General features: G+C 50.6%; 8 protein-coding genes across 8 annotated transcripts; 4 read left to right on the top strand and 4 right to left on the bottom strand.

The window, feature by feature from the left end:
• Positions 1 to 148: 148 nt before the first annotated feature.
• MIND_00138900 (uncharacterized protein) lies at positions 149 to 1629 on the top strand (the record flags this gene model as incomplete). The annotated part of the gene is made up of 5 exons (XM_037358318.1): positions 149 to 384; positions 451 to 570; positions 627 to 1106; positions 1158 to 1446; positions 1495 to 1629. Exons 1-5 carry the CDS (start codon positions 188 to 190, stop codon positions 1627 to 1629), a joined length of 1221 nt encoding a protein of 406 aa, XP_037226228.1. The 5' UTR covers positions 149 to 187.
• A 46-nt stretch (positions 1630 to 1675) lies between these two features.
• MIND_00138800 (RmlD-sub-bind domain-containing protein) lies at positions 1676 to 2877 on the bottom strand (the record flags this gene model as incomplete). Its single annotated transcript, XM_037358317.1, has 7 exons — positions 2841 to 2877; positions 2627 to 2785; positions 2509 to 2576; positions 2386 to 2461; positions 2197 to 2344; positions 1995 to 2149; positions 1676 to 1944 (listed from the first exon to the last, which is right to left on the bottom strand). Exons 1-7 carry the CDS (start codon positions 2863 to 2865, stop codon positions 1676 to 1678), a joined length of 900 nt encoding a protein of 299 aa, XP_037226227.1. The 5' UTR covers positions 2866 to 2877.
• A 1188-nt stretch (positions 2878 to 4065) lies between these two features.
• On the top strand, positions 4066 to 5681 carry MIND_00138700 (uncharacterized protein; the record flags this gene model as incomplete). Its single annotated transcript, XM_037358316.1, has 5 exons — positions 4066 to 4199; positions 4253 to 4412; positions 4464 to 4843; positions 4897 to 5023; positions 5073 to 5681. The coding sequence occupies 5 exons, from the start codon at positions 4066 to 4068 to the stop codon at positions 5679 to 5681; spliced, it is 1410 nt and encodes a 469-aa protein (XP_037226226.1).
• Positions 5682 to 5928: 247 nt separating this feature from the next.
• Positions 5929 to 9069, top strand: MIND_00138600 (putative vacuolar protein sorting-associated protein 16-like protein; the record flags this gene model as incomplete). The annotated part of the gene is made up of 12 exons (XM_037358315.1): positions 5929 to 6234; positions 6290 to 6545; positions 6596 to 6974; positions 7028 to 7122; positions 7169 to 7499; positions 7553 to 7865; positions 7913 to 8021; positions 8070 to 8284; positions 8335 to 8415; positions 8463 to 8638; positions 8690 to 8947; positions 8997 to 9069. The coding sequence occupies 12 exons, from the start codon at positions 5929 to 5931 to the stop codon at positions 9067 to 9069; spliced, it is 2592 nt and encodes an 863-aa protein (XP_037226225.1).
• A 26-nt stretch (positions 9070 to 9095) lies between these two features.
• Positions 9096 to 12724, bottom strand: MIND_00138500 (Signal transduction protein; the record flags this gene model as incomplete). The annotated part of the gene is made up of 20 exons (XM_037358314.1): positions 9096 to 9229; positions 9289 to 9312; positions 9375 to 9474; positions 9522 to 9539; positions 9588 to 9671; positions 9718 to 10066; positions 10118 to 10137; positions 10189 to 10407; positions 10458 to 10541; positions 10590 to 10919; positions 10966 to 11112; positions 11163 to 11190; positions 11243 to 11481; positions 11532 to 11757; positions 11801 to 11902; positions 11949 to 12054; positions 12108 to 12508; positions 12566 to 12591; positions 12643 to 12661; positions 12711 to 12724. The coding sequence occupies 20 exons, from the start codon at positions 12722 to 12724 to the stop codon at positions 9096 to 9098; spliced, it is 2670 nt and encodes an 889-aa protein (XP_037226224.1).
• Positions 12725 to 13021: 297 nt separating this feature from the next.
• Positions 13022 to 16472, bottom strand: MIND_00138400 (Signal transduction protein; the record flags this gene model as incomplete). The annotated part of the gene is made up of 21 exons (XM_037358313.1): positions 13022 to 13201; positions 13250 to 13257; positions 13305 to 13428; positions 13480 to 13497; positions 13545 to 13631; positions 13678 to 14023; positions 14070 to 14089; positions 14138 to 14356; positions 14399 to 14442; positions 14485 to 14637; positions 14684 to 14787; positions 14840 to 14870; positions 14918 to 15002; positions 15056 to 15088; positions 15135 to 15191; positions 15239 to 15562; positions 15609 to 15823; positions 15874 to 16253; positions 16308 to 16333; positions 16393 to 16411; positions 16459 to 16472. The coding sequence occupies 21 exons, from the start codon at positions 16470 to 16472 to the stop codon at positions 13022 to 13024; spliced, it is 2487 nt and encodes an 828-aa protein (XP_037226223.1).
• A 1432-nt stretch (positions 16473 to 17904) lies between these two features.
• MIND_00138300 (putative G3BP-like protein) lies at positions 17905 to 19401 on the bottom strand (the record flags this gene model as incomplete). Its single annotated transcript, XM_037358312.1, has 3 exons — positions 17905 to 18079; positions 18131 to 19173; positions 19225 to 19401. 3 exons carry the CDS (start codon positions 19399 to 19401, stop codon positions 17905 to 17907), a joined length of 1395 nt encoding a protein of 464 aa, XP_037226222.1.
• Positions 19402 to 20944: 1543 nt separating this feature from the next.
• Positions 20945 to 22320, top strand: MIND_00138200 (CN hydrolase domain-containing protein; the record flags this gene model as incomplete). Its single annotated transcript, XM_037358311.1, has 7 exons — positions 20945 to 21110; positions 21163 to 21327; positions 21382 to 21484; positions 21551 to 21797; positions 21849 to 22018; positions 22073 to 22157; positions 22213 to 22320. 7 exons carry the CDS (start codon positions 20945 to 20947, stop codon positions 22318 to 22320), a joined length of 1044 nt encoding a protein of 347 aa, XP_037226221.1.

Raw genomic sequence — 22320 nt, 5'->3', positions numbered from 1 at the left:
GGCCAATTGAGAGGAGCAGGAGAGGTGTAGCTCATTTTTGGTGTTGTAGGAGGGGAGATTTAATCGTGCAAGCTTGAGTAAAGAAGCCTGGAAGTGATTTTGGGCTGTGAGGAAGAAATGCACTTGCTGACGTCATCCCTCGGGTGACGAAGTTTTTCTTCCGCCAACCAGTGGCCAACGTTCCTCAATGAGTGCCAGGCTCCTACGGAATTCACGACTAATTGTCTCACGAAATGCCCTAATCAACATCCCCCGAGTCACCACGCCAATCCTGCGACGTTCTTATGCCTCTCCTTCCATCTCAACAAGAGGTGAAAGTCCATGGGCCAAAGCAGCTATATACAGTCTCGGCGCCGTAGGCGTAGGGTGCCTTGCATACGCAGGGTCTGCTTGTTCCTCAACCTAGGCTGTTCGCATTGTTCTAACGCGCGTCTTTTGTTCCGTCACCAGTTTCGACGCCTACGATTCATGGCGCAACATGTTTCCCGAGGAGGTCAGGCTGCCGTTGAAGCGTGGCATCGCAGCAAAGAATGCAGGGGACTCTGAAGGGAGCATTGCGCACAAACGGGAGTGAGTGCATATTGTTACTTGGCTGAATTCTTTCCTCTTGCTGATGACATTGAAAGAGCATGGGCGATTGCACGCACTCTACCAATATCGTCTTTCCAGCCGCCTGACCCTTATTTCAAGCTTACTGGGATAGCAATCGACCTGGCTGGAGAACTCGAGGAAACTGGAGACATAAGCGGCGCATATACCCTCTATTCTGAAGCCCTCGACAAGCTTCGCGAAGCGGACGGACTGAACACGCAAGAGCGGATGCGGGGTGTTGGAATCGCGTTGAAGCTGGGCTGGCTGGTCGAACAGTCACAAAGCGAAGAAGGCGGAAAGCTCGTTGTGAGCAAGGAAGAAGAAGAACGGGTGCGAGTGTGGCCCGTCCAGGAGGTTTTAAAAATTTCTCTGGAAGCGCAGCGACAATCCACTGGCAAGGAAGCTGAATCTGTTGACTTCGCGACGCTCCAGCTGCCAGAAGGCATGTCTAAAACCGATATATGCGTGCCGTTAGTCAAGCTGGGGGAGTTCTATTCGAAGCACGGAAAGCCACAGTAAGTCTTCAAGCTACTCATTGTGATGGCACAGATGAACCCTGACGACAGGTATGCCATGCCGCTTTATCTTCAGGCCGCAACGCTTCTTGTAGCCAACGGAGGTGCTTCTGTACCCCGAAATGACCTGTGCAACGGGGCGCGTATGATGAACACTATCGCGCAACTCGTCATAACAGCCCAACCAACTCAAGAAGGGCTCACCGCTGCCGAAACATGGACAGCGCGATCGCTGAATATTCTCAAGCTCGCCCAGGATCAAGCAAAAGGCTCTCCTACCGACGGGACATGTGAGACTGCCCTCGCAGTTACGCTGATAAATGCGGGCATGCTGCGTGAGGTATGCTTGACCGTCATCTCGTAGGGTCCAATATAACTGATAATATAGATGGCTGGGGATGGTAAACAAGCACACGACTTCTTGTCGGCAGCAATGAAGCAAGCCAAGGCTATAGGGCTAGAGGATGGCGTCGCTGAGATTCAGAAAGCCATTGACCGAGTAGCTCAAAAGCAAAAGGTCTAGACAAGGATAACTAAAAGTACATTACATCTAATTCCTAATACACAATTCACTGCTTTTGCAAATACCCCGTCCACCATTCCTCGAATAGCCCCAACCCCAGACCGCCATCCAGTGCTAGATCGTCGGTTTCTTTGGTGCCAAGGCGGCAATCTCGTGGACGGGTTGTTGCACCAGCCCCAGTAGGTGGTGCAGCATCTGGAATGATGTGCTCGTGTGGAAGCGAGAGGATTTTCGCAAAAATGAGACACATCTCGTATTTTGTAAAGGGCTCATCGCCCGAGTAGTGGAGAATCGTGGGTATCGGTGTCTTTGAAGCTGCGATGAACTTGGCTCAGAACACATCAAGCAGAAACCATTGAGTTTACCAGACAAGCGGACGAGGAAATTGGCAATATCGACGACGTTAGTCGGGTAGCGGGTGGCGTAGTGGTCCATCTTGTATGTCTTCCCTGACTGATCTTTGACAACGTCGACTAGAATGTTCACAGCCGAGTCTGAGTTGTTCGGCGCTGGGCCATATCTGGATTAGAGTGAGAGAGAGCAAGCATCGTCGCGACAAAAGCCAACAGAACAGGTACGCGAAGGATGGCGGCAGCGGCGCCTTGGACACTGAGAATGCTCAGCTCTCCGTCACGCTTCGTGCGGCCGTAGAGTTGGAGTGGGTTGGGGCTGGCATCGGGAGCGTATGGTGGGGAGGTGCCGTCGAAGACATAATCTGTGCTGATTAGTCTCGTTCGGGGATAGATGAGGTATTACCTGTTGAAATATAGATGAGCGTGAAATCCAATGATTTCGCGAGTTGGGCAAGGTGCAAGGGAACATCAGCATTGAGCTGTGTTGTCTTTTAGTTGAGGTTCAATAACAAATGCTCAACAGCACCTTTTGGGTGCCGTCTGGGTCCTTCTCAGCGACATCGGGTCTCCGCTCTGCCGCACAATGAATGACCCCTGCAAAATATGCTAAGTTCAAGGTGGTGGTCAGGTAATGTTGACCTCACAGTCTGACTTGAAGTCTCTCAGCGTGGATTCGAGCTTGTTTTGGTCCAAGAGATCAAGCTGCGTGAGGCCATTGCCTGATCGGGTGAAGGAAAGCGCTAGAACTTGAGCTTGGCCCTTGAAAGCGTTGCGGATGGCAGATCCAAGGACTCCTGACGCGCCTGAAGTGGTGGACGTAGTAAGGACCCTTAGAAGAAGCCAGTTGCGGGCACTCGCCAGTTATCACGACTTTGAAGGTCATCGCGAGAGTTGGTATTGTGTACGTAATTGACGTCAGCCAATCGTTGCACGTGCACGTGGATCCTCTCCACCTCTCTTTCGAGCTCGTTCAAGTTGGGCAGCACCGTTTCCAATGCCCTGAGATATGCCTGCCTGCTGTGGGTCTGGCCGAAAGCTATCCATGTGGAAGACAGCACGCGGGATAACATGCATTTATATGTTCTCCTCAATCGGTTGCCAAGTCGTCATCAAGTTCCCGGTGCAGACACCGCGCATTCATATTTCCTCGCTCATTTCCGACGCTATCGACGTCACTGCTGAAGGCTTGCCCTTGTGGCCACAAGATCTTCTTTTTCCCCACTCCAACCCCAAGCGCTTGATATGCTGCGAATGTCTAATAAAGCTGGGGGCCACAGGGGGGCCGAGGAGTAACGGGCCGGGTATTACTTTTAGTCGAATTTGGGTCACCGCTGGCTATAGGTTCGACGTCGACAAACACGGCGATCATGATCAGATATATTTGCCTCTGTGCCTGAAGACGCTGCGCAGTACCAAAAACCCTTACTTGCCTAGGGTCAAGGTGTGTTTCCTGGTCAAGAGACTCTGTAAACATGAGCGGACCAATAAAATCCAGCACTCTGAATCCCACTTGTGTCTAACTTGAATAGTGGTGCTCTTCCTTGCCGTCGCTTGCAAACTTACAGTTAGTTTCAGGATGCTTGATGGTGACTGGAGTAAGTAGGAAAAAAATTGCATCTTGGGTGGTGAGAATACTTTGCTGAACGTACCTCTTGGAATACGTCTTTCACTCGACAACATGCTGCTTGAAACTCAAAATAGAGCTTCTATTCCTCACGTTGGATCACCATTGTCGATAGCGCGTCTTGGCCTGGAAAATACGAGGGATTCAGGCTGTCCATTTTACCCTCGACCTCAACCTCAACCTGTGCTCTGCACGGTGGACACTTTTTGATTGTTTTGACTGATAATCACTGGCAGCGTCAATGTGATTGGGTAAAATAATACCTCCGGGCCAACTGTTGTCAGGGAAGACCATGAGAGCAACAAACCAAGATGTTGGTACCGCGCCCTCCGTCAGCTTCTTTTAGCATAACGGCTTCTGATGACTTCTATCCACTTCCCCTTTGGATAACCAGTCAACGTTTCCGCCGGTACTTATATTGTGGACGCACTCTAAGCGACAACCTTCCCTTCCCTTCCCATGGCGCCTCCAAGCAGTCTACGGAGTGTTCGCAGTACGCGGGTTCGCGCGCTCAGCGATGCTTTCCCTCCGTCGAGCATGCCGAGTCTCCCGACCCCCACCACTCCCTCGTATTCTCATGTCTCCAGTTACCGGTTGGTTATATTTATGGTTTGCCTGCTTCGCGAATTTGACTCGGATGACGCAGTTCTCTGCAAATGGAGCTTTTGGTCTACTCGCCGAGTGTAAAGGTGGTCTCGAGTCCCTGGAGCACCAACCACACTCTTCCGGTCTTTGGTGATCACGACGTCGTTGGGGGGAAAGTCATTTTGGACCCCAGCTGCCAGTCTGGACGGCTAATATTGACGGTATGTGCAGTCCGTCGCCCCCCACTGCGGTTGTGTTGATTATATAAAAAGATCGAAGGCGCGTTCACGTACAACTCGACAGAGAAAACGGAAAACAATACTCCATCTTATGAGTCGTGCCCTGAGAAGAAACGACATGTCTTTTTCTCTTCCTCAAAAGTCATCCAAATCTCTTCGTCTGACAATTCGCCGCGTTCTGCGTTCCGTGATGTCTTCGTCCTGAAACGAAGGCCAAGTGGGTCCAGTATCAAATCGATGGTACTTGAGCCACGCGTTCATGGGTTCTCGTTCGATCTTCCACGGAGTCAACGATCAGGGGAAGAGATGCCGCCCACCTTTTCCTACTCGGATCCTAAAAGTGCGCCATTCGAGGTTGTCTATAAACTTTCCGCTCTTTGGGAGTCATCGGACATCACCGAAAACCCTTCATTGTGCGTCATCTAGTTGCTGAAAGCGTGTTTTCTTCTGACTGGTGCTTTTGCAGTCTCGATGTCCCAATTATCATGCATCAAGACACCGACTTCCACTCGGTTGATGTCAAGCCTGACAACTCGACCTCTTGGTTAGAGATGCCGCTCAAATCTGATAGGCCCACCACTTTCCGTTGTGCTGTGAGTATCATTGAGTTGTGGTCTTTGATCTGTTCTGAGAAAAATCCAGGTTACATTACCGACGTCTGTCACTTTCTCTCGCGCTGCCTCTATTCCATTCTTTGTCGTTTTCACCACGACGCCACGATCTTCGCCACTTGCTCGCGAAATTGCCGCCGACGCGACCATTTCTATCACCGTCTTCTCTCAAATAACCATCACAGAGCCTGCAGTGTTGCCCATCACTCCGCCACAGACCCCACAAAGCGAAGAGTCGTCCTCAGACTCCTCCTCGTTCCATCAAGGCTCCAGATTGCTTCGTCGAGTCCGCTCCCGCCAATCACCATGGTCAGCTCGCTCTACGGAAGATAGTGAAAAGGACAAACCACTCCCGCGCCTCCCAACCCAAACCGCCTTCACCACTACTCAGACGATCTATAACGGCATTTCCATTGGGTTCCCCAAACGCCCACGACATCAACATGGGCCTGAAAAGCACCCGTCACTGCACGCCCATCAGGCACTCCCTGACGGCTTATATAAGTCCAAAATTCCACTTGATCGTGAAATGCTCCCCAGCATAGACTGGGCAAGCGTTTCCGTCAAGTATTATATGGACGTTTCTGTTCTCTTCGGCCAGGAGGAACTACGCGGGCGCGTCCCTCTGCGGATAATCTAATAAAATCACCATCGCTGCTAGTCACCACATTCGTTCTCGTCCACTGCTCATCGTCACACGCACTCGTTTGGTATTATTATTGCTTTGACTACTACAGCCTGTATCATTTGTATAGTTCGCATACGCATTTAGATTTAGTCTTCAACCCGGAATACATTTTGCATTATTTGACTCTACGGGAATTGCCTTTTCTGGAAGTTCGTGACCGGAATTGTTTGCTCCCACTCCCTCACTTGCGCCGTCGTCGATGGAACGACCCTCGTCAAGATGGCAGATAATGCCGGACGGGAAGACGTTCTATAAACGACAGCAACTCTACGCGATTCCCGGCAAGCTGCCCAACCTCAGTGACTACATCGTGGCCGGATGCCGCTATGGTGGTCCTATAGGTGATTCATCTCAATGCGTGCCCCGCAGAGAGTTCACCAACGGCTTTACAGCACTCATGCGCGACCATACGAAGCTCGTGGCGCTTGGCCGGACGGGACCTATCAGCACGAAAGCACAAGTCCAAATATACTCCCCTGCCGGCGATGGATTATTACTCTTCACTGTGGATATTCCTCTATTCTCCTTGAAAAGAACGCGCCATTTTAATAGTACTTTAGTGGGACCAAGGAAAAATCATACGTTTCGGCTGGACGGCGGACGAGCGACTTGCAATTCTCAATGAAGAGGGCATATACCGATTGTACGACCTACAAGGCGACTACCAGCAATACTCACTGGGCAGCGAAGCTGGAGAGATGGGTGTCATTGACGCGCGGATTCACGATAACGGACTTGTTGCGCTGACTGGCTCGTTAATGTTGTTGGAGGTCAAGGGTTGGGAGGGAGCTCGTCCTCTGACTCTGGCTAACCCTGGTGAGTATCCGTCGAGTCTTTGCATTTTTATGATACCAAAACTCAACTAGGTCTCTCACAACCACCCAATTCTTGGGCTGTCATACCTCCCGACTTGAACATTTCCCGACACGTCGAAGTCCTGCTTTCTGTCGACTCCACAATCTTCAGCGTCGATAACCTCGAAAGCGTAGACCAGCGCCTTTCCCATGGTCCTTTTACACATATATCTCCCGCTCCCAACGGCAAATCCCTTGCCTTGCTGAACTTCAACGGAACACTGCTTGTTATCTCAACCGATTTCCAGCGCACGCTGGCCGAGTTCAAGACAAAGGATGTGGTCGGGGCCCAAGGTCCTGTCCGTCAGGTTGAGTGGTGTGGCATTGACGCGATCTTGGTTACTTGGGACAATATGGTTGTGGTTGTTGGACCATTTGGAGATACCCTCGAGTAGGTCAGCTCATTCTTCACAGCCCCAGCACAACACTAACATCAATTCGTAGATACTACTATACCGGACCCACTTTTGCTGTTACTGAACCTGACGGCGTTCGTGTCATTGGGCCTGAAGTCTGCGACTTGATTCAAAAAGTCCCGTGTAAGTTTATTCCATCTGCATTGTTTGCGTACTAATTTCTTCTTAGCTGCTTCTACGTCCATATTCCGACCTGGATCGACTTCTGCTTCAGCCATTCTTTACGACGCATGGGAAAGCTTCTCGCAACGGTCTCCCAAAGCTGACGAGAATATCCGGAGTATCCGTCCAGAGCTCGCCTCAGCAGTTGACGAATGCATCGAAGCTGCTGGTCAGGAATGGGAGCCCTATTGGCAACGGCGGCTTCTCAACGCTGCCAAATTCGGTCGAGGCTTTCTCGATCTTCACAATCCCACCGACTTTATTAACATGGGACAGACTCTGAAAGTGCTGAATGCTGTGCGATTCTTCGAGATAGGGATTCCTCTCACATATCTACAGTAAGCATTTCCTGCAATTGCCATTGTCGACCAACTCAACTCGGTTGCTTCAGATACATCTATGCGTCTCCGTCACATCTAATTACTCGACTCACAGCAAGAAACATGCACCTTCTCGCGCTCCGAATATCCACGTACTTGTCCATGAAACCTCACGCAGTCCTTAGACATTGGGCTTCTGCTAAGATCATGCGTTCGCGGCCTTCGGCGACTGGCACTGGCGGGGATGGGGACCTTGGTAGCGGTGATGAGGAGGTTTGCAGAATGATTGTCGAGAAGTTTGAACAACTGGGCGGTGGCGATGTTTCCTACGCCGAGATCGCGAAGCGGGCTTGGGAAGTTGGTCGAGGGGGCCTTGCTACCAAGGTATGCTGCTTCTTATTTTTGACTTTCTAATCAGCTGGGTTGTTTAGTTGTTGGATCACGAGCCCAGGGCGTCAGACCAAGTTCCGCTTCTTCTGAGTATGAAGGAGGATCGACTTGCTCTCATCAAAGCTGTCGATAGTGGAGACACTGATTTAGGTGAGGCTTTAATTTGTAATAGTAGCGGATGCTCAGATTGTTGGCTAGTATATCATGTTCTCCTGCATCTCCACAAGCGTCTCCCGCTGGGCACTTTCTTCCGGCTCATCGAAGACGGCGGCTCGCAACTAGCACCTGCAAGTAGACTGCTTCAGGTTTATGCGCGCGAACAAAATAGGACGATGTTGCGTGACTTTTTCTACTCGGATGATAGGCGTGTAGAAAGCGCTGTCCTATCGCTGGACGAAGCAGCGACCATGCAGGTACTATATTTTCCTGCTGTCGGTTTGAAACACTTCTGAACGCTTCTTAGGATCCTACAGCAAAGATTGACGCGGTACGCGCAGCTCAGAAGTTCTTTTCCGAGGACAAGGATCGGAATTTTGAATCCAAGGTACGAGCTACCTGCAACTCCGGAATTTTTATATAGCGTGACTCTAGATGATGGATGAAAGTGCGCGGCTACTCGCGCTGCAACAACAGCTCGAGAAGGAGGCTGACGGCAAGGTCGCGTTCTTTGGGTTGAGCATCAACGAAACAATCCGGGCCTGTGTCACCAACAACCTCGCCAAGCGGGCTGATAAGATCAAAACGGACTTTAAGGTGCCCGACAAGCGGTGAGTTCTCTTCTTTTCTGGCGCTGTCCCCGCTCACGTGTGTGATGACAGATTCTGGTATGTCAAGATGCAGGCGCTGGTAGCGGTCGGCGACTTTGATGGTCTAGACGCCTTCGCCAAGTCGAAACGCAGTCCGATTGGCTATGAGCCATTTGTTCGTGCGCTCGTGGACGCGGGTCATCCGAAGGAAGCAATACCGTTTGTGGGCCGATGTGATTCGCCAAAACGTGCAGATCTGTATGTTGAATGCGGAGACTGGCGACTAGCAGGGAAGGAGTGTAAAGAGCGGGGGGACAAGGCTAAGCTGGAGTCAGTTTATTCTCACCCTTTTCCTCGTTCTCATTTGCTTCTTTCACAGAGCGATCCGCCAAAAGTGCCCCAACTCTTTGATTGCTCGCGAGTTGGACCAGTTATTAAGTTCAATGAAGTAGGTAGTACAGTGTGTTGTCGACATTGGTTATGCATCCTTGGTGTCAATTTCCGACCCTTCATCGTCTTCCTCCACATCCCTTCGCGTCGCATATGGCAGCGGCACCTCTCGGGTCGCCCGGTACTGATCAGCATTACCGATTTGCTCATTCTCGAGTCGATCTGCCAATGCACTCAAGTCAGTGTACAGTCGGTGGAGCATGGCCGCATGGAAAGCTCACAGAAATTCCACTGCCAGCGGCGAACTAGTAAATGCAATGAATAAAGATCGAGTGATATGCGGACCGTCTTTGCAAATTCAACTGACCTATTTCAAGCACGCCGACAATAAATGACCGCAGCATGGCGTCAGGGCCTCCGGCGGGGATGTAGAGAATCCAGAGAAAGCGGAGAAGCGTGTTGAGGACCTATTGTTGTGATCAGTTACCGCTCCCACGAAAAGACAAAGTCTTACTATTGCTACATAGTACAACTGCCAATGTTTGTCCAGAAGATGTCACAGAACTTGGTGGATACTCACCGACGTGTGCGTGTAAATAAGGTCTTGCCGAAGCAGTTTGTGTCGCACATGTAGCCGCAAAACCGACCAGTCCATCAAGAAATCCTGGTTTAAACTGAGCACTTGGTAACATCAGGCGAGAAAAGCGAACCCAGGCCAATGCATATGATGTCGCAAATGTGTTCGTGATAATCCACATAGCAAACGTGGCGTCGTAGTGACTGCCATGATGCCTCCAAAGAATATAACAGAACTGCGCCACACAACCCGCTCCATATTTTCCAGCGTTGATGAGATGCGTATGGACTTTGGAGTCCGCATAACGCTTGACACTTTGAACGAATCGCACGAGAAAAGGAAGGATCGCGAGGACGAAATTGAGCGGCCACAGATTTGACGAGTTGCCGCATTTTCTCCAATCCGAGTCCAGACCGTGCGAGTAGACGCAGACGACGAGGGGGATATTCGAAAGTGGAAAAACAAGGCTGCAGAATTGGTCCCTGAATACGTCGTTGTCAGCGCATGGGAGGGTCAAAAATTAGCATAGTTACCCCAGCCAGAAGTCGGTGAACTAATGGCAATGACGTCAGAAACGGAGAAATATAACAATAGGGACCCTCACCTCGACGCGACGAAGACCAGAACGTAGCAACTTGGCAGTGTTCTTGATCAACCAGTAACGAGACGATTTGAAGAGCAACGGAAACGGGTCGATGAGAAGAGCAGCCGTACATCCTAGCCATATGGCCGGCCATAGTGTTGGTGATATCATTGGGGCTCCGGTTCGCGAAAACGACAACCAAAATGCATAAGAAAGGCCAGCCAGAAGCACACTGGGGAGCTGTGATAATTTGGTCAATCCACAAACGCCCGAGAACGACTACCACAAACCTGCCAGTACTCGCGGTGGTCTAATCGAGTGCGCAGATCTAGCTCAAATATGAAAGTATAATTTATGCGGTTTCGAGACCATGCCTTGACACGTTAGCAATACAAGACACGACCACGTGATATATAGCTTACCAAAAGATTGAAGCCAATGAGGAGAGCAAAGAGAACTGGAACGAGAAAGACGCCAAATATAAACAACAAGCCATCCCATCCCGGGATGCTGTCTCGCGTAGATTTTTGTGAGGCGTATGCAACGCCTGATCCGAACGCGGCGAGAGCTGATCCGATCGCAATCCCACTGCAAAATGTGCTGTTGTGGTGCGATTTGTACTGAATTCCAGCGCGCAAACGCTGAAAAGCTTTTTGCGTGCTTCCGCGTTCAAAGGTGACAGCATATATGTGTTGCAACTCCTCCATCATGACCCGCAAAGTATCGTCAGAATAAAAAACGGTTGGTTCAACCTAGGATGTGGATTAATTAGCTCCTGATTCCACCAGAAATGAGTACTGGTCGCCTTTTCTTCCATGTATGCTCGTTGAGCGGGAATCTTCGTTTGGTTAGCGGCGAAAGGTGGAGCCAGTGAATTAGCACACTGACCTTGGTCGTCTTTTCAAATTTGGCTAGAACCCTTTGGGTAGCATAGATGTTCAAAATCTACACTAATGCGTCAGAGCCAGATAGTAAACGGACCAAATCCGTCTTACTCGATAATTGTTCAGCATTCCCAGAGCCCTATCAATCGTAAGACCAGGCCAAAGTGCAACAGCTTGAACGCGAAGCACACCGGTAATGCTCCATGACTGCCTTTTTCAGTTTTCGTTTGGCCGCAAGATACTTTTCTGGATCGAGGCGCTCATCGAAATGCACCCCTTCGACGAATTCACCATGCGGCTTGCTGTCTGTCGAGTTTATTTCGGCCGTATTCGCCGCTGGTTTCGACGTCAAGTTGACCAGCGCACGTATTCGTGAGCTGAGCGGGTTTAACATTTTCCTCCACCCGGGGGAGGGCTCGGAATTAGCTGCCTAAAATGAACATTAGTACGATCATAAGAAAAACCCTGAAAAAAAATCACATCGAAACGCCTCCGATGCTCGTTCAGCTCGCGGAGTTGGAGCTCCAGCTCTTGGTTCCTGGTTTTCATGATTTTTTGCCGATCTTGATAGAAGGTTTCGACCTTGAAGACCTGCTCATCCAGCGCGATAAAGAAAGATAGTTCATGTGGGGACAATAAAGGCACAAGTTGGTGCATAGAAAGTTGGGCATAAGGATGTCTTCGTAAGGGATCAACTATTGACAGGCTGTAAATACCTGCCTGGCGTCATTCGAAGGTATGAAACTCACTCATATTCGAGACATTTTTGAAGATCCGACTCGTGGGGCTGAGGGGTGCGCCTGGGCTCGGTGGCGGCCGCGCTTGTGAGGTATTGGTCCATTGACGGGACACTACTCGATATATTTATTAGCGGTGAATAACTGGAATGGGCGAAACTTGCAGTGGTTGGAATTGATTCGTGCCAGGCGACCACCAGTTGTTACAGTCTCCCCTCCGGGGCTGGGAGGCACCAAATGAGATCGATTCGTCGGTTGACGGACAACTACCCCCAAAAAATGAGATTAACACAGTTACACAAGTAGAGTGAGGACATACCAAGCTGGGGTAATACGATACGGGGGTTTCGCGAGGCATTCCCGATGCCGCCTGGGCTCGGAGGTGGCGGGTTACTCTGTGAAGTAAGAGTTCGATGGAAAGATGGACGCCGATCTGCAAGGGGTGGACGGATACTGGGGCCACTGACGTCCAAACGCAGTCGAGGTGGATTCGGAGCAGCTTGAAAAGCGAGGTCACGCCTGCTCGTCTCCATCGGCATGTTCATCGAGAAACTCTCCTCCGACGAATTCTCTCCAGACTCTGATTTTATCACAGAGAGCATGGACGCAGCGCCGTGATGACCCAGCTGCGAGTTCGAATACGAGTCGACGGGATAAAGCGCGCCATCATGCATGGCTTGCCGGATAGCACGCAGTCGTTCTTTAAACAGTCGGTAGTCACTTTAGTACAAGGTCATTCGCACAAAAATTCAGGGAGAAATAGAGGGAAATGCACACATATAAGCTCGCTTCCACTCTGGAATCTGGATATGACGCGTCAATTCTTGGTCGCGTGAGTAGCACTGGGCACACACCTGAGTGTCTTCAAGGTATCTTCATCAACATCAGAGATGTTTCTGACCGCTTAGAAGGGAGGGCGGACCTGGTAAACTTCATCTTAGACTCCACGATCACAGAAAAGAAAACAGTTCGGTCGGCGTCGGTAGGGACGCAGACGCGAAAGATTCAATGGGCGCAGTTGCGGTTGGGGCTTTGCTGCTCGCATCTCCAGCGGAATTCATTAGTTTTATGGAGGTGGTGGCTTGCACGTTCAAGGTCAAGACGAAGTCTAAACGGATCACAAGCGTGGAAACCCGGAAATGAATGAAATCATTGCAACAGACTTGAAGCTTTACAACAATGAGGAGGGGAGCAAAAAAGCTGTAAAGCAGGCGCGACGAAGGGTATCTACACCTAAACTTCTATCGCACCTCGTTGCCGCCGCAAACTCAAACCACGTTGGGGCAGCCACCTGGGCGACATTTTTCTCTCAAACTCATCATCCCTCTCAGCACGCCGCTCGTCCAGCGAATAGGGCAAAGGCACTTCGCGTGTTGCACGGTACTGGTCCCTGTTACCGAGCTGCTCGTTTTCCTAGACACAGGATAAACACGCTGTAGTGAGCCACTGTGTGCTTCTTACCAGTCGATCTGCGTAGTTTTAATTCAACATGAAACAAAGAGGGAGTTAGGCGTACAGAAATTCCATTGCCAACGTCTCAGCATCTCACAGCAAGCGGCGATAAACGACCTTAGCGTCATATCCAAACCTCTATTGGGTATATAGATCACCCAAACGAATCTTAACAGGGTATTTGAGATCTGGGTAAAGGCCGTTAGTTGTGCTCTCGGGAACAACAATTTGAACAGTACAATAGCAAAGTAGTAAACCTTTAATGATCAGGACTTGAAAGACATCATAAGCAAATTGTACTCACGTAGACATGGCTGGAATATAACAGCTCCTTTCGCAGAAGCGGGTAATTCTCATGCAACTTGAAGATCGACCAATCCATGAACAGGTCCTGAGCGACATCAGCCAACTTTCGAAGTGGAAGAATGATTACCCGCCCATGAGCCCGCGTAGATGGAATAAAGCGTCTGAAAGAGACACCAAGTCATAAAAGTGGCGCCATATCCGCCCCGATGCCTCCATAAGAAGTAGCACAGGTATGCGATTATACCGCTGAAATATTTCCCAGCATTCACCAAGTGAGTACCCACTCCCGAGTCCGCGTAACGTTTGATGCTTTGTACAAATCGAATCAAGAACGGGAGGATGGCGAGGAAGAAGGATAGAGGCCAAAGACGCGATGTCGCTCCACATTGTCGCCAGTGACTATTGAAGCCGTCATCATACAGACAGCCCACAAGGTAGAGGTTCGAGAGGGAGAAGACGAGACTGCAAAACTGATCGCTGCCAAGAAATGAGTGACAAGCCAGAAGACTAAAATAAACAATACCCCATCCAGAAATCCGCGAACTACCGCAAGTGAGAAAGCAGCTAATGATGGATGAAGGACAGCCTCACCTCTACTGGCCGTGTCCCAGATGTCATCAGTTTACCGAGAGACCGAAGAAACCACCATCTTGACGGTTTGAAGATGAGTGGAAGCGGGTCCAACATTATGACACCAGCGAAACCGAGCCAGACAAGCGGCCATATTGTCGGGTCTACGGACGGCGCACCGATTTGAGCAAATGAGAGCCAAAATGCACCACAAAGTGCTGCAAACAGTAGACTGGGTATCTAAAAAAATCAAAACGCGCACACGTGATATGAGATGATTACCTCGAAATATTCGCGATGATCCATTCGGGTCCGCAGGTCGAATTCTGATTATAATGAGCATAAAAACGCAGAATGCACATGTGTACCGAAGATGAACACGTAGTTAATTCGTGTATTGGACCAAATAAGCACATTAATGCCCACCAAAAAAGAGAACACGACAGGTATAAGAAATGTCGCGTAGACTAATAGGAGAGCATCCCAGCCCGGTATGGCGTCCCGCGTGGCTTGTTGATAGCCTAAAATAAAGTCAGCCCATCAGTGACATCGACAAAAAGGACCGACTGTAATATAACCCAGACGCTAATGCAGGAAGAGCAAGTCCGACCAAAAGCCCAGACCAAAACGTGCTGACATGGTGGCTCTTATGCATCGGGCCAAGTCGCAGCCTAGATCAATATGATTGAGACCAGGGAACGTGACCGTAGAGGAATAAGGAACCTTTCCAACGCCTTTTTCTTGTCTCCGTGAGCTATGAAGGCGAATTAAACACAGATTACTCCGTTGATAGCCACTTACTGAACCGTATCGCATACATGGCTTCCATCTTGTCCATCATTACCTTCAAGTTCTCCTCCGCTGAAGCAAACGTTGTCTTTTCCACCTAAACAGAATGAATCGTAAGTCATTGTTGGATTCACTTGTGAAGGAAGTCGCCTTTTCACTATTGTACGCTTTCTGAGCCGAGATCTAGAAGGCGTTACCTGACCGAGCTACGCGTTCAACGTAAATATACCTTTGTTATTTTCTGGAATTTCTTCAGAGCCTTGCGAATACCGGTCAGGTTCAAAATCTGGCAGCTCGTATCAGTAGGAAAAACAGTGAGAACGGCCAACATACGCGATAATTCTGGAGCATTTCAAGACCACGGTAATGTTCCATAACGGCTTTTCTCAGTTTATGCTTTGCATCATGAAAGTCGCTCGGATGTAGCTGCGCCGTTCCTGGCGTGTGCGCTCCAGTAGCTGTCGTTTGCTCTGGTAGGGACAAATTGCTTGTTGAGAACGCGGGAGTTTCGGCTGCTTTGGAGCTGCCGTTGTAAACACCCTTCCCCTTGTCCTTGGAAGATGCCGTTTCCGCGACGCCGTCCTGAAGTCGCGTTTTTAGTTTGAGTAGAGCGTTTGCGTTAAGAGCTGTTGACCAAGCGCCAACAGAGTGGGCAGCCTTTGTCTACAGTTAGACGAGTTACAAGACAGCAATATGCCCATACATTGAACAGTTTTCGATGCTCATCCAGTTCGGCAAGCTGTTGCTCCAGCAGATTCGTAAGAAGTTTCATGTCATGTTCACGGGCTACATAGAATTTTTCGATCTTTTCGACTTCGGCATCAAGGGTCGTAAAGAAGGCCAGTTCGAGGGGCGATAGGAGGGGCAAGAGTTCACGAAGCGGGAGATCCGAGTATGGATGTGGCTTTTGGCCACCGACTATACACATTGGTGAGTGAGTGAATGGCCGGATATTGGGCACGGCTTACCGAGGAGAGTGATCCTGCGAGAGAGCCTCGAGTTGCTTGACGAAAACATTCGTGTGAAGGAAGCAGTACGTCGCGCGCTGGACCCAATCGACGCAGGCATGGTAGTAGATCGGTGAAATGGGTCTCGGCGTTGCGACGACTCTCCCGGGAAGTCCGGAAGCGAGTCGTTCAAGTTGGTCGGAGGCTGCTGCCCTTCGGTCGATTTGGCGACGGACAGACTCGAGCGAGGCGAGTTGGGTATATCTGTCTGCGCAACCGAGACTTGCGATGGGACAGTCAAGTTCGTGTTGATTCGTGAGGATATAGGGGAGATGGTTTGCTCTTGGGAGGCCATCGCGCGTCGAATGGCGGTAATCCGCTTCTTGAGCAGTCGGTAGTCGCTGCAAGTGCGCTCATTAAGAATCCGAGTTCCGGAGATGGGGCTTGCCACATACATATAGGCCCGTTGCCATTCGGGCGTCTAAACGCGGAAAAAAAAAGTCAACTCGCCATCATACTTCGCTGTGAGATGATATTTACTTGTGCATCTTCGAGGTATCTTTCAGCGCGATGAGAGCCTAGTTGCAGCAGGTACAGAGTACACACCGTGCAAATTTCATCGTGGTGGCGGTTGGGTATAGGCGTCAGCACATGATCCCAAAAAGGCAACGATGACGATCGGTTAGCCACAACTTCTCTCCTTCTTCTGCTTCTTGCTTCCCTTCCTCCCTCCCATGTCGACAACCAGGCTTTCTCTTCAAGCAACTGCATAGCTGATCAATCACTTGCAATATTTCGCGTCACTCAAAGACGGCAAGCGGGTTTCCATAAACCATGTCAACGCTTAATGTAAACCCTCTAAATCCTGGACCATGTTCCTGGCCTGAAGCTGTGCTCGAAAGCCACCTGTACATCTTGGTGGCTCACCCCGACATTAATATTCACCGACAAGTGTTTCAAGTCTCTGTCTCGATGCAGTATCAAGCAACCTCAGCTTCCAAAACACGGAATATAGCCCGTTCCTGGCTCGCGTCTCTGACACTGTGTGCGACGAATACCCGCGACAGTGACACAAACAATTGCTCGAGACTGCAGGACTGGACGCCGCCGTCCAAAGGGTCCTGGCAATAATCATAATTCCCGTCAACATCGCGTTCTACGTGAAGTCCAGCGCCATGCCAAGCCTACCTCCCGCTTTTACCTGAGTTAGAATTGAATCAGCCAAGGTACCCCAGCTGCCCCGCGCAAAATGAAGGTATTCACTTTAGATGTTTCGCCGCGGCAAGTTTTCGGAGAGCTAGTCTATCCTCATATGGACAGGCCTACACTATGTGTATAAAAGCCCGCCTAAAATGCAGCTTCAAACCAACCTAGCCGCCATGAACCCCACCACCTTCAAGCTCTTCTCTCTCCTCGTCCTACTTACGGGTGTGCTCGCGGCTCCTCAGAGCACTGGCGACGACGCCGGCGTTCCTCTCTACGGCACTTGTAAGTCTTTTTTTAGACGACTCTTGTTCGTCTCCTCACTTGGAACTAGGTGGAACTATCATCGGCACGGTGCGTTGACCATTGCTTCACAGTTGTCGTCGTCGACTGAAACTTCTCTAGCAACCTTGTGAGTCTCTTTTGCTCTGGGTATACCACCTGACAGTTTTGTAGGTGCCAACAAAGACGCTGTCTGCTGCTATATCAATCCAGACAATGGAATGTAAGGCAATCTTGTCGCTTGGATTCCAAATTCTGATTACCTGGCTTTTAGTTGTCTCCCAAAGAAAGTGTGCAAGGCCATCCAAGGGTTGTAGAGAGAGACAAATGTATTAGTCATGATCATGAACAGATGTGCAGAAGTTCAAGGAGAGCAAGGGGTAGCGATAGCAGCAGCAAAAAGAAGGGGAAAACAAGCAATTTGTACGGCGAAAGAGATGAAGAAATCAAGTTTTTTGTGAAAGCATACGTTGCGTATTTTTTGGTGCTGTACATACCATAAATGATCCCAGCCTCCCCACCCGCGACACTGCTTGTTCATCACACAACGCAACCCAACAAAGACGGTTATTTATTTGTGGGCTGGCCAACACCCCGGCCTGCACCGCGTCCACGCCCTCGGAAGTCGGAACCACCACGACCACGGCCCTCTCCAGCACCACGTCCTTCACCCATAGGTCCACCACCCCGGGGCCGACTGACAGGTCGCTCGTTTCGCTCTTTTCGCGTCTCAACCGAGATCCTACGAAAAAGCAAATCAGCAAAAAATGGAAACAAGACAATTGAAAGCTACCTCAAGTTTCCGCCTTCGCCACAGTCAATCCAGACACCACCTTCACCGCCCTGGGATGGCGGCAGTGAAGCTACAATGGCACGTCGAGCCGCATCGACTGTCGTGAACTCCAAAAAGGCACAGGCCTTGCTGCGGACTACGTCGACTTCTTTCAACGGGCCAAACTGATTGGAGAGATGGTTTGTGAGTAGCGTGTTGGAAATGGGATCGACGACGCCCTTGACAAAGCAGGCAGCTGTTGTGATACTCATTGCAGCAGTGTAGTTGGGATGCTGGCCTTGAGGGGCAGGCGGAGGAGCATGACGCTGTTGGGGAGGGGGTGCTGGCGATTGTTGTACTGGCGGAGTTGGCGCTGATGAGGCGACTTCGGTAGTACCACGCGAGTCTTGAGCGACTGCAGCACCCCATTTCTTTGAGTTGGCAGCTGCCAAGTTGGCCCATGTTTTTGGCTGAGGCGGGGCAGCAACGGGGGCAGGCGCAACTGGTGCAGTCGTCGCTGGTGGCGGTGCAGCTTGAACTGGGGCTGGGGAGGGAGTTGCAACAGGTGGAGTATGAACGCCGTTTGGTTGTGGAGTTGTGGGCGCTTGTTGTTGAACTGGCGCGGGCGGTTCGGGTGTTGCAACCTTTGGAGGCGGCTCAGGAATTGGTTCAGGCTCTTCTTCTACAGGAGGGGGAGGAGTCGGCTCGCGCTCTGGCACCGGTGGCGGTGGTGGCGGAGGAGTCGGCTCACGGGGTGGCTCCGGAATAGCGACAGTGATGGTCTCGACGACTGCAACGGGCTCAGCGTCAGCAACGTCGCTCGCTTCGTCATCAACAGTCTCCTCCTTCAGGAACCGGAAGATATCGTTGAGGACAAAGTAGCCGTTGGGCTGCTCAGCCAGGAAAAAAGTCTGCACGAATTTTCGCCATGGGTCAGAGCGATTCGACATTTCACCGATGACCTGGATGATAATGCCCCCATCCGCAGATGACTGCGCGTCAACAGAGTGGATGAACACTTTGCAGTCCTGGAACCCAATTGCGGTGATCTTTTGGTGGATTTCCTGTCGTATGTCAGCCAAACCAACAACGACGCGTCATACGCCCTCACTCACCTGTTGCCCGAGACAAGGTTTACCGTCGTCGCCCTCAGTACCATGCATAAAGGTGGACTTTTTAGTGTAGAATTGGTGCAAACGGTCGGGTTGTTTGTTAACAAAGGTGTAATATTGAGGAACGAATTGCCATCCGACTTCGGAAGGATTGACTGAGCGGTGCGCGGGAGAGGTCATGCTAGTTAAAAACGCGTGAGTAGCTGAGAATGAGGCTAGAAGGATGAGCGCACATGAATTAAAGGAAAGAGAGATTCTAGGGAGGTAGTACAGCGTAGGAGCAGCAAAGCAAAAAGGTCACGCACTGTCACGGCTGATTCATCCCCTCCCCTCCAATCAAGAGCGACGGACCTTACAGCTTTGCGACAGCCTCAAACACTTGGAAGTGCGAAATGCGAGTCAAGCACATGTAACAATACGCTCTTCAGTCCATTCTTGTGGGAGAATACAGAATGTTGTCAATCAAGTCAGCGACATAACTCGATTCCTCAAACGCAACATTGCATCTTGTTTACTGTTTCCGAATACATCTGCTGGATCCTTTCTAAATTGTAGGCTGAACCTATCGTCAAGCTTATGCAGCAAAACGTGCCAGTCTTTCCGGCAGACAAGCCACTACACAAACCTCCCGCATGAACTCGCGTCTTTCCGCATTTTCTTTGATCAGCAAATCCCAGGCAAGATTCTGATATTCGCGCAAAGGAAACTCGTACCCCTCAGCCTCTCAAGCGATAGTGCCTCCGTTTTTGCGACCATCTTCTCTTCTGAGCCAACTCCAGCAACGCAAGTACATCGCTTCCGAGTCTGGTCTAGCTGTCATAGGTACCGCTGCGCAACTAATAAAGCACTTAGTTCCAGCTTCGCTAGAGAGTTGTTGGAGCGATATTCAACCCAAAACCTTTCATTACCCTCGAACAAGGAAATTTTGCGCCTTCAAAAAACCCTCGAAGGTTGGTCGGTTACTCTACTCTTTGGTAGACCTGTATGCCCATTGTAGGATCCAGAAGCTCTGTCGTTTTTGTTATGGTTGATGAACGGCTGTTAAATCTCGCTCGCTTTTGGGATCCAATATGTATGGTACTTACTTAAAATGCAACCCTAACGTAGTCCTCCTTCGAGAGTGATAAATATTTTCGGCGCACAATTGAATTGAAGAAAAAAAAGTCCTCCTCAGAATGCCCCCGATTTGCCGTGCAATAACTTCCATCGACGGATCAAAGCGTTAGAGATCATCTCGAGACTCTTCTCTTGTCTACCAACATTGCACAGTCTCCAGACAGTTGGCGACGGGTGCAGACCATTACCACTGCCAGTCGCTTTCTCCTCGGGTTGTTGCAGTGATAAGCCTGGAATGGCTCTCCCTCCTCGGTCCTCACCCAAATTCTGGACCATCTCGAACTCGCATGTCTGCCAACAACACGTCTGCTGCGATCCATTGACTTGGTGGTGACGCGTCGACGCGTCGAAAGGGCCTCCAAAAAGAGCTTAGCGCCCCGGTCTTCAACTTCTGTTGCTGACCAAACAAGCTTTTGGATTTTCCGCGTAGACTTTGAGGGTTCCACCCTGACTTTCCTTCCTTACGACGCCAAACAAGGCGGGAAACTGGAGAAGCGCTCTCACGGATGCATGATGTCGTCGAATCAGAAGTCGAAGCCTGAGTTATTCCTTGCGCCTATTTAGTCCGAGCTACTGCACCTAACTGGTCTCTCTACTTTCCTCCAATATGGCTTCCCCTCTCTGCGTCACCCCCATCGTCTTTGACTGCCCTCCTGCTGAACATGACCCTCCTGGCCGCGTCCTCAAAATGTCCGCGAAATGGTACTGGACTGACGAGTCCTTGGCAAACGATGATGGCCTCAGTCTCTTGTTCGCCCATTGCATCGGATCGCGTGCGTCTATACTCCCCCAACTGTCAGTCTCCCTGGTCTGACCTTCCGCTAGACAAAGAACAATGGGAACCAATAATCGAATCATGTTTTGTGAACCAGCGCAGCAAGCCCCGACACCAACGCATCCGCGAAGCCTGGGCATTCGACTGGCAGTCCCATGGGGACTCTGCGGTACTCAATTGCGACCTGATAATGAATACGCGGCAGATGGGTGTCTGTAAGACCCTCTCTTTATCAATCATGCACAAGTTTTTTTTTACGCCATAACCAGCTGCGTTCGAATATGCTGCCGCTATCAAGGCCTTTGTCCGCTCTGCTCGTATGCAAGGAAAGCGAATGGTTGCTATTGGACACTCAGCCGGTGCCGCTGCGATGTGGGTAGATCCTTTTAATGATTCATTTCCGAGTCGTCTTCTACATGAAATGACGTAGCCACGCAGGCTGCTCGCCGCATCCGACCTCCCCAGAGCAGGCACTGCCTACCCCTACCAGTCTATCGTCCTCGTCGAGCCATCCCTCGCCTCGCCAAAGATGTTTTTCAAGCATATCTCCCCCCTCCACCCACCGCTTGTCGCAGCAACACAGATGCGACGCGCGAAATGGGCTTCGAGGGAGGAGGCTGCCTCATGGTTTGCCCAACGGCGACCATGGAAGGCTTGGGACAAACGAGTCGTCAGGACGTTTGTGGTAAGTTTGCTATCTTCGCTTCCCGCAAACGACTGATCATCTACTTTCTAGGAACACGGCCTCGTTGAGTCTCGCGGCTCAGTCCACCTTAAATGCGACCCGCGACAAGAGGCGCTTGCCTTCCCTGATATCGAGCCTCATTTCGCCGCCGTTGATGAGATGGGCCGAGTAAGCCGGGCAGTGCCCATCCATCTTGTGTGGGCTCGGAGAAGTGAAATACTGTAAAGCCGTTCCTGGCCCTGGCCTCGACCCCCGCCACTTATACTCTCTCACAGCTCGAAATCCGTGCAAGACGCATTAGTGGATGAGTCACTGGGCCGTGTTGCTGCCTCCGTTACGCGTGTCGATGGAGGACACCTCGTGAGTGTTCTTCTACTTCTTCTCCCGCGTCAGACTAAGCTTTTTAATAACTCAGGTCGTACAAGACAACCCCGACCTTGTCGCCCGCGTCATCTGTACTGCGGTTGACACTATAGGTGCCAATGCTGGACTCGACTTCGTGCCGGCACGCAGCAGGTTATGA

The sequence above is a fragment of the Mycena indigotica genome, assembly GCF_014461135.1.
Source record: "Mycena indigotica strain 171206Taipei chromosome Unknown Mind.scaff0001, whole genome shotgun sequence".
NCBI classification, from domain to species: domain Eukaryota; kingdom Fungi; phylum Basidiomycota; class Agaricomycetes; order Agaricales; family Mycenaceae; genus Mycena; species Mycena indigotica.
The sequence above is the reverse complement of the archived record's forward strand: the minus strand, read 5'-3'. Positions and strand labels throughout refer to the sequence as shown.